The sequence below is a fragment of the Mycena indigotica genome (genome assembly GCF_014461135.1).
Source record: "Mycena indigotica strain 171206Taipei chromosome Unknown Mind.scaff0015, whole genome shotgun sequence".
Lineage (NCBI taxonomy): Eukaryota > Fungi > Basidiomycota > Agaricomycetes > Agaricales > Mycenaceae > Mycena > Mycena indigotica.
Window position 1 is genome coordinate 1,237,460 of NW_023503014.1, and position 10,530 is coordinate 1,247,989.

The window sequence follows — 10,530 nt, forward strand, 5'->3', positions numbered from 1 at the left end:
CTGCGCGTATCTCTTCCGAGGGACGGAACGAGGTGTAGAAGATGCGGTCACCATCATCTTCGAGCTGGTCGTCCTCGTCGTCTGAGTCCAAGTCCAGTGTCAGATCAGGCAGGTCGGAATTGAGACCGGAATCGGAATCGTCTCCGTCCTCAGGGCCAGAGAGGTCCATAGTGAAAACCGAGGGGAACGGGCCGGAGCAGAGATGTTTCTGGAGTGCGGACCGGAATGCCATTCCGAGTGACGTAGTTCATGTCAATAAAGTCGGAGGTGGCACCACAATCGACAAGCCCAGAGAGCGAGAGCTTCAGTGCGCTGGTGGTGGACTCCAGCTCCAACGGGAGGTGGAGGGAGTTCACTCCAGGGGAGGCGGCAACGGTATACTGCTTGGGTAGTTTCTTTTCCCAGGCAGTGAGGCAGCAAAGGACAATGACCGGAGTCGCGGGCGGAGTTGGAGACGGAGTCGAGGCGGGGGCAGGAGAGGGTGTGTCGTTCATTTCGGGCTCATTGTAGGGCAAGGAGCTGCATTCATCATACAAAGAGGCAAAACGATTTATGGACGCGAACGAGGGCACACCAGTCACTCGTTGCGGGGGACAAAATCCTCTCCGGCCATCGACTCTGCTGCCGTCTCCGGCAGGGCAGCTGTGTCCGTGTAGCGGGCGATCAACTCCGCTAACATCTCATCACCGAGTTGTTGGATCACCTCATCGAGGATGTCCATTGAGCGAACATCGGTGGGGAGGGGGCAATCCCAGGCGAGATGGTTTGGGTCGCCACACCTGAAGCAGGCGCGAGGAGGGGCACCCCGAGCCCTGGTGCGGTCCAACTCCATAGGGACGGGAACTGGAGGCGCCGGAGCGGGGGCGCGGGCCGCGGGTGGCACGACCGGAACCGCGGAAAGGGGCCGGAGCCTGGATGCGGTTGACCGGAAACGGAGTCCGAATCAAACCGCCAGGCATCTTTGGGGCGGCTGACTTGATCAGCTTGGCCCGGACCAGGGCCTCGTATTGACGGAAGGCCCGGGTGCGCCAGCTAAGGTAATCCCGGAGGTCCGGGGGGGTCGTTTGAGGACGTGATTCCGTTGTTGATCAAGGGATCAAGTCTGTGGCGGAACTTGGTCACCTTGACCAGCGCGTCCTCGAATCCAGCGAGGTCCATCAGGTCCTCGAAGTCGTCAGTGTACTGGTAGACATCTTTGTACCATGTGATAGGCGGAAGTCTCCAGTTTGGAGAGAGTGTGATCTTGCTTCTTCTCCTCGACGAACCGGAGTCGAAACTTCGGAAACGAACGGGCCCCAAGACGGAAACGGAAACAGGGCTTTGCTTCCGTGGCGCTCCGCCCATTACTGAGCGGGTCCTTCTGCCATAAACAATATGGCATAGCGGACGGCCTTTTTCCTCGCTCGCCTCTCCGTTGACCACAAAGGCCTCAGGGGCAAGGCGGGCGTAGGTGCGGACCGCGTAGAGAAATGCCCGGCCGCGTTTCCGATTGCCGTTGAAGGTGAACGGGGGGGTTTACCAATTTTGAGGCGAGGTTGATGGCGCCGAAAAGGGCTTTGGAGTCGCCCTGAACTGGAGTCGGAGTCGGAATCGACGTCTCCGGAGATGGTGTTTGGGGTCTGCCAGCATTATTAGTGGCGGCAGTGGCAGCGGAAGCCTGGTTGGTGAGTAAAGCAAGGGCCTCAGTTAGGCTATCGATTTTCACCTTGAGTGAGTCCAGCCGGGCGTCTGCCCTAGGAGTGACTCCGGACGGCATGACGGGTGCGGGGACCACAGGAGTAAAGGAGGAGGGGACAAGTGGCAGGGGCGGTGACGAGGGCGGAACGGACTCGTACTCTGAGCCTGAGTCAGCGCCGAACCTGGCAATCTTGTCCGGTTGATCCCGTAGAGAGTTTCTTCTGCTGTAAGGGCAACCCCGGAGGCATCCTAGCAGGGGAGGATCCAAAGCGTGAACATTGGTAAGCAAATACAAATGGAGCTGACCTAGCAGGGGAGGATCCAAAGAGAAGAAACTCTAAGGGTCCGCCTGCTAGGGAGCTGACTATATACTGCTTGTCCGTAGCTGCCGCTGTCAGGCACAGAAGGCTTGGGCGGCGTCACAGGCAAGGTCCCAGGGCGACCGTTGGGAGGGTGTTGACGGATCGGTGATTGTGCGGGCGAGATGGAGGGCTGGACCGGAGTTGGAACCGGAATCGGACCGGAGTCGGACGCGTCTCCGAGGGGCCGAAAGGGAGGTTCCCCTGGCATGAAGACTAGATTATAGTACATTCAGAAACCCTTCCAGCCATACCAGAACCATTCTAGAAGCTCAAAAAATAACTCTTCTGACAAGCCCAAGTGAGTATATGAATTTTTGGCTAGGTAAAAGTGAGCTGAATGCTAGATTGTAATAGATCCAGAGGCCTTTAGAATTATACCAGAACTACTCTGTAAGTTCTAGAAATGACTGAGATACAGCCCTAGTACTGTTTTGAAGTTATAGAGTAGCCTATCAGTTGCACTAACAAAAGTCAGTAGATTTGTAGTCAGTACAAGTGAGTTCAATGCCAAGTTGAAACCTTTCTAATGATATCAAATGATAAAGCAGAAATCTTAACAAAGTTCATAAATTTCATACTCATTTAGCAGTTAGTAGCTGCCATAAGTGGCATGGACAAAAGTCAATAGATTTGACTGTTATAAAGGTGAAGAAGCACCGGAGGCAAGACTCAAGGCATTAGAGGTCTTTCTTGTGTTGCCCTGGCTTTTTCCCGGGGGTTTTAGCCCAAAAAAAAACAGCAGCAATAGACAGGGACCCCAAAACCATGCCTATAGTGCGCCTAGTGCTAACAGGCACTAGGCGCTCTACTGCCTGGGTATTTGCCTCCAGTAAAGCCTTTCTGATTATATAAACATCATTCTTAATAAATCAAAACTCTTTGAGTTAATTACTGTTTTGAAGTTATTTGATTGACTTGTAGTAAAACAGTATAGATTGGTAGTCACCCATGTCAGAGTTGAGTTTTAAGGTCTTGTAAAGATCTTTCTGGTCATACATAACTTGGCACAAACAGACTAGAAAGAAACTTAACTGCCATAGTATTCTGTAGTAAAAGATTTGTAGTGCACTTGCTTCAATGTGAGCTTTTTAATGATATATAAAATTGACTGAGTTATGTTAGTAACAGGGTAAAAGTTCAGATTTGGATGGGCAGTTGCGGGATTGGCCCTGACAGGTAAGACCCAGATAATAGAGAATTTAAATAGCTTTCTAATGGTATATAAATCATCTGAAACGGATAAGAATTGGCTGAGTTATAACCCTAACACTGTTTGAAAGTGGAATTCCGCGGATTTCCACGACATGAGGGGTTGAACCGGCCCTAAAGTCGGATTTCCGCGGACTTCCACTTAAAAGACACTCGTGATTTTTCACTTTTCTGTGTTTTCTGGTCCAACCATTAACAATTGGGCTTAGCTCCAAACTGAACCAAGTCATAAAATTTGAATATCTACAATTTTCATTAATTGAGCCCGACCCTAAAGTGGAAATGCGCGGATTTCCACCTGGCAGTTAGGTTAGGGATTGAACCAAGCGCTACAGTGGAAATCCGCGGACTTCCACTCTAAAAGACACTCGTGATTTTTTACATTTCTGTGTTTTCTGGCCTAACCATTGACAATCAGGCTTAGGTCCAAACTGAACCTAGTATTCAATTTTGAATATCTACAACTTTCATTAATTGAGCCGGCCCTAAAGTGGACTCCGCGGATTTCCACCCTAAAAGACAGTTGTGATTTTTCACTCTTTCTCAATTTGTGAGCCAACCAGTCAGTCAGTCGGTTCATTCATTGAGTCTTTAGGGCTAGTCTTATATAAGTCATTTATAAGGTCAGCCCTAATGGACTGTTACTTTAGGGCCAGTCTTTATATTTTATTTATATATAAGTCATTTATGGGGCCGGCCCTAAAGTGTGGGAAAAAAAAAAAAAAATACCCATAGTACAGAAAGAGAAGCCAACATGAGTTGTGAATGCAGGAAGAGTACAATCCACCAGATGATCCACTTTGTAAGAAGACTTTTGTTATTCTGACTCTTTTAGCAGTTTTACTGAGTTGCCAATCAGGTGTAGTGGCTGAATGGGAGGTCACTACTCTCCCATCAGCTTAGTGGCAGTCTTTTAGGAAGGAAGACTGCCAGACCAAGAAAAAATGCCACAACCAAAAAAAAAAAAAGACAGTTACTAGCAAACCACTGACGAACACACCATGACCAACAGGTTGAGCTCAGCTCGGAAGGTGTTGAACCAACCTCGCTACCCGCAGGCTTACCATAGCATATCCTATCTCCGCCAATTTAATGAAGCACAGACCAGACTGATCCACTTTCACTGTCTTCCCCCAGAACCCACAACAGGAAGAGCAGGGTCATTGAAGCCAAGCTACTCTTCCATATATAAGGCAGGCCCACCCCTCAGCCCACCCCAGGTCCAAATCGCCCAGAGGCGTGAAAAGCGCTGTCCACAATTTCGCACACACGGAGTCCGCAGCAAGTCCGCAGATCGCAACTTGGCGGTCCACTGTGGGTTCAACTCGGGCACAACACAAATATTATTTCTTTTTTTTACACAACATGGGTGGAGAAATATGTGGTATAGTCTGCGGTACTGGCTGAGAATGAAGGTATTTAACGCACTGTACCCCGGCAGCGGCGCCAGGAGCACGATCGACGCGACGCCGACCCACACGGACCACCCGAGGAGCACATACAGGAAGTATATCCCGATGACCAGCTGCAGCGGGATGTAAAGGAACAGATCGATGAAGTCGCGGCTGTCGGCTATACACCAGCTCAGCGTGTCGCGCAGGAGGGACACGAATACGCACTGATGTTGCCGCTGGAGCGCGTGAGTCAGACGCTGTACGAGTGGGGGAATCACGCACAGGTCGGTTGTCACCAGGTTGTTGATTTTCCCCACCATCGACTGGCCCTTCTCCTCCGCCTTCTTGTCGGCTGTCTTTTGATCGCCATCTTTCTGTGCCGCACTGCTGCTGCTCGACGAGCGGACACTCGCCGAGCTGGGCTGAATGGTTGTCGATTCCGCATCGCCCTCCGAGCTCGTGCTCCCGGACTCACTCGCCGCCTCGCCCGCAACGGGCTGTTGTTCCGTCGTTGCCGCCTCATCATCTCTGCTGTCCGCTTTGACGCGGATGCGCAGACTGTGGGCGAAGACGAGCTGCGTGACGACCGACTCGGTCCACACCAGCGTGCGCGTGTTGACGAAGATGTACGCCTGGAACGCGAGCGCGCCGATGAGCGGCCCGCCCGCGACGAGCGCGATCCACACCCACGGGCGCACGATGTGGCTCTCGGGCTGGTCGCGCGTCTCGATGTACCTTCGGAAAGGAGTCAGCGCTCTGGCAACCTGCACATGTACAGCTTACAGCAAGAGCCGGTTCATCGCGAACGGCCCCGTGTAGTTGGCGAGGCAGCGGACGACAACGAGCGCAAACAGGGTTGCGAATTCCCTCCAATAGACACGCATGAGGCCAAAGAATGGGTGGCGTTGTCTGGCGCCGGAGAAGACATCAAGGAACTGCAACTTGTGTTAACCAAGTATTTGTGATGCAGACTACGCACCTTGAAGCTGCGCTGCTTGAGGTGTTCGGCCCCGTCGGTGTCGCACAGCACGTAGAGCTGGTCCTCGGGGACCTCCTTCTCGCGATATGCAGCGAAGATGATGGTGTCGAGAAAGAAGTAGAGCGCGAAGCTGAAGACCGACGCGGTCTGCTCGGGGTTGAGCTCTTTTTGCGGGTTCTGCGTGGTCATCAGCGGGTGTTGCCGCGGATTCGATGCACGCACAGAGGGATCGACGGGTGTGTAGAGCCGTGGTGTGAATAGCGGCACGACAAGGCCGCTGAAGAACACCAATGCAATTTTGGCCATCATCTTCGCGCCACGGTCCAGCGGCTCCTGCGTGAATGTGGCGAGCGGGATGACGTCGCGGCAGATGTAGAGCGCGGACGCGGCAAAGAGGACGAAGTTGGCGTGGCGCACGAGCCGCTGGCGGTACTTCCGGGGGTCTAGGGTGAAGAACGACAGAAAAGTCGCGTAGAGCTGTAAAGAATGAGGATAGGCAGCAAAAAGACAGAGATAGCGCACATATGGCCCCGTTCCAAGCAGCACCTCCTGCCATGTATCTCCCTCGTCGATGCCCACCGCGACTGAGAGCCCTAACGCTGCCGCCGCCGCGACAAAACGCGTGACGCGCCACGCAAGGATAGCACCCCAGCCAATCGCCGGCGGGGCCCCCGTCGACCCTCCCCGAGAGCGGAATGCCACCCCGGTCTGCACCAGCAGCACAGCCGCAGAAACGACGGCGGCGTAAACGGGGAGGCGCAGGAGGGCATCATCGTCACCCAGCAAATGGCGGAAAGCAACGTGGCGCAGGACGGCCTGGGGGATGGCGAACGACAGGTCCATTGGCCGCCTTGTTTCCGAGGAACACCGCTACTTGTACGGGCAGCAAATTGGAAAATCAGCGATCTGTCAGTGATGGGACCCGAAATAGCCGGACGTTGAGTATAAATAAGTCCCGGTGTCGCCGCGCCGACAAGGGTTTCATGGTGCGGCCTCTGTCTTGCCACCATCCTCAGGGCGGCCGGACTGGAGGACGGCGGAGCGGAGGCGCGTGCTTTTCGAGGTCGCTCTTGGGTCGCTCCGAGCCGCGTTGGCGTCTCCCACGCTGATGATTGTCGATGACGTGGCCATAAAGGTGCGAGGGCCAACAGCTTCGGACGTAATTTGGACGGGATGGGACGGAAAAGTATGTGAGCAGCCTAATACAACGCAACTATGTATAGCTCTGATAAGCCCACCCGTAGCCCACCGGACGTGGTAGATCTTCGCAAGCCTTTAGTGCGAAGGCCCGGCCTCCGACCTATTGGCAGGCGTTGGTCTTTGCCTCGAGTCGACTGCCTTCTGCCTCCTCTCCTCGATCTTCCGCTCCGCCCACGCCCAATGCGGGCTCTCCTCCCCATCCCCATCCCCATCATCATCCAAATCCACATCCCCCGCGCCGAACGCCACGAACCGCGGATCACGCGGACCCGTCTCGGTCCACCCGCCGCAGTACGGCGGCACCGCGAACACCGCGACGCGCAGCGCCGGCAGCCGCCGCACATCCTCCCACACGCCGGCGATCATCTCGCCGCCGGTCCCGCGCAGCGCGACGTGCGTGACCTGCCGGAGCTGCGCGGGCCGTGCGCGCAGGAGCGCGAAGACGGCGGGGACCGTGTACCATCCCGCGTCCGGCCAGGCGCCCGCGATGTGCACGTGCGTGATGCGGCTGTAGAGCGCCGGGTCCGGGTCCGGGTCCCGCGGGGTCGCGGCGCCGAGGACGCGCCTGACGATCTCGTCGAGCTCCGGCACCACCGGGCCGGCGAAGTGCATCAAGAGGACCGATTCGCGGAGCTTGGACCCCCGCGCGGGGTCTGCGCGGAGCGTGAGCCGTGTCGGGCGGACGCGCAGCCCGGGCCGGAGCAGCGCGGCGATCTCCGCGTCGCATACTGTGAGGTGCGCCAACCGCGGGCAGCGCGCGCCCACCAGGGCCCAGAAGTCGTCGAAGAGCGGTGGCGTGGGAATGCGCAGCGTCAGCCGGCGCAGCCCGGCGAGGATGTGCCGGCTTTTGGAGCGGAGGGTGCTGCAGAAGGTCCGGATGGAGGGCAAAGTGACAGAGGCGTACAGCACAGTTTCTGCCGCACGCCTTCGAGGAGACCGCCAGTGTGAGCGCGCTAGTGGTGTCCGTCTGCGCGGAGAGGCGCACGATGTCTCTGGAAGCCGTCGTCGACGTTGTCCGCGTTGTGCGCGAGACCCGGGCCGGTGAGCGCCGAGCGCATTTGTTCCCCGTTCTGGCTGAAATCTTCAGCGCAGGTAGCGCCAGTGCGGCGCTCTCGTCTCTGACGTTTTCAAGTGGAACGGGGCAGCGGCTGGGTCTGCACGCAACGGACGTTGTTGCGCGAAACCCGAGGACGGCGGGCCGAGTTCTCGTTCGTTTCGCTTGACACCCACAGGGCGGGGAGCACGAATATGTCCCTCCGATTTCTCAAAATCCCAGGCGGAACGGCCCCACACTTGGCTCTGCGCGGCCCGGCCGGCGTTTCCCGAAAGCAGCGGCGTCTCGGCCCGCCTCGCGCGCGTCTGACCTGGAAAGGAAGCCGCGGCCAGCGACGCTATATGCGTCCATCTCCAGCGAATCCCGAAAGAAGCGATCCAGTCGTCGTGCTCCATCGCGCCGTCTTGTCTAAGTGAGCAAACTCAGTCTTCTGCTGAATTCAAACAACTATAAGTGACTTTGACTCCAAAGCCATCCTTGGCACGAACTGGGGCCCATCCTGCCCACTCACCTTCCCTTTCGTCTCTCCTGCCCTCATCGCGGCCCCGGACGACCGCGGCCTGCTCAAAACGAGTCCACAATACTCTGGGCGAAACAACTTCAAGTTCTTGGGAGTTCTGGGGTCAAATCTCACGAAGGTCACCATCGGGGCGGTCGACTGGCGCTAAACTCGCTGCGCGCAACGCGCGCCACTGTCTCTTCATTCCGGTGGACTTTCCGGCGATCTGCTTGCTGTATCCAGGCCACGACTTTGGCCCAAGCTTGGTCGCTTCGCCCGGAAGTCGCCTCGGGCCACGTTCTTCAAGTCCGGGGTGTCTCCAGAGACTGATCGCAGCTGTCTCGGCACGTCTCCGCGGTCTGCAACAGTCTACGGATGACATCTTCGCTGCCAGTGTGGCGCGCGTTGTGCGCGAGATCGGTGAGCAGCAACCGCATCTTTTCCTTGTTCTGGTTGGAATTTCCAACGCAAGTAGCGACAGTCTGGCCCCTTTGCTCCTGAGACCTTCAAGGCGAACAGGGAAACGGGTGGGTCTGCGCACACCGGACGCTGTTGCGCGAAACCCGAGGACGGCGGGCCGGGTCCTTGTTCGTTCCGCCTGGGATTCTCAGGGCAGAGAGCACGAATATCTCCCTCCGCCTTCTCAAAATATCAAGCGGAACGGGCCAGCGACTGGCTCTGCGCGGCCCGGCCGGCGTTTTCAGAAGGAAGCCGTGGGAAGCAACGCTATGTGCGCACATCTCCAGCAAATCCCAAGCGAAACGGTCCAGTCGCCATCTTGCATCGCGCCATCTCGTCTCGGTGAGTAAACTCAGTCTTCTGTTGAATTCAAGGGCTGAATTTCAGACAAGTATGAGGCACCTTCTCTCGAATCTCGATCTTGTTCATCCTGGGCGCTCGATCACGCTGGCGCGCGGCTGCGTTATGTGCATGCGGTGCCCCGCGTCCCGCAGCCGGCTGCCGGCCTTCCGCTGCACTTCAAGTTCGGTAGCGGTTGGCGCGCAGGACATCATTTTGTCTTCATTTAATATTCAATCTTGAGCTGGACTGAAAATTTGCCTTGTCCCCAAGATAGCTACAGCCAAGGATGGGTTTAGGTGTAAGTCCAATAATATGAATGAAGATACACTGACTTAAAAGCACATATTGACTAAAGATATAGGCAATTAAGATAATTGAAATCAGACAAATAACTCATGTGGTAAGTTTAAATGTCAGTGCAATGCATTGCCTGAGTTAATGCAGCTTGGCAGACAACATCAATTGTAACAGTAAAGTTCAGCTGTTATGTTGTATTGGTAAACACACATCAAACCTATCTTGGGTTGAACACCCATTCATAGCCCTTTGAAACCAGATCGAAACAGACTTAAATCTTGACTTCTATGCAGAATTAATGGTATTGAAATACTTGGAAAGTGAGCAAAGAGACACTAAGAGAAAAAGACAAAACCACACAAACCAACTCTAATACAAACACAACAAACAAACAAGCCAATAAACACAAGACAACACAAAACCTAATCTGGACTTAAGACCACCTAGGCCAAGCTTCAGATTAGTCAGATCACGTCGGAGTTTGATTTGGAGTAGTTTGGTTTTTTACATGCACAAGTTCGGAGGCTCTTACTAAAGTATCTAACAGTTGCAATTCAGACAGCACTCCCAATGGCGCATCTTTGATGTTTCGGCTGAGGCTGACACACCGTCAGTCCAAAATCAGTCTCCGTGATCAGCCTACAGTGCAGCTCCGTCGCTCGGTCATGTGTCTGCCAACCCGCATCCACACACTGCCCACTTTATGACGAACACTTTTGCTGACCTTCACCATGCTCCACTGGGTCCTTCTTGCTCCACTCTGCATCGTCTGATTTTGTCTGAATCGTGATTCTGAATCTGACATCCTGCAAGTGAATCATCACTTCAAGGGTCAAGAAGTCCTGAATGAACCTGTGGTAGAAATTAGTGAACCCAAGGAACTGCTGGATTTCCTTCTTGTTTTCCGGAGTCGGCCAAGCGGAGACGCCTGCGACCTTGACAGGGTCCATTTCGACGTGGTTATGGGAGATGATGACTCCGAGGTACTCGATTGACGATTTTTCAAAGTCGCACTTCTCCGCTCAAAGGTACAACTTGTGCTCCCGGAGTCGCCGTAA

At 54.9% G+C, this 10,530-nt stretch overlaps 1 protein-coding gene across 1 annotated transcript; it reads right to left on the bottom strand.

Annotated features, from left to right (window-relative positions):
* Positions 1–4,604: 4,604 nt before the first annotated feature.
* On the bottom strand, positions 4,605–6,464 carry MIND_01340100 (Multidrug resistance-associated ABC transporter protein; the record flags this gene model as incomplete). The annotated part of the gene is made up of 8 exons (XM_037369846.1): positions 4,605–4,639; positions 4,677–4,820; positions 4,868–4,878; positions 4,925–5,377; positions 5,426–5,577; positions 5,622–5,798; positions 5,844–6,098; positions 6,144–6,464. 8 exons carry the CDS (start codon positions 6,462–6,464, stop codon positions 4,605–4,607), a joined length of 1,548 nt encoding a protein of 515 aa, XP_037213842.1.
* Between the last annotated feature and the right edge of the window lie 4,066 nt (positions 6,465–10,530).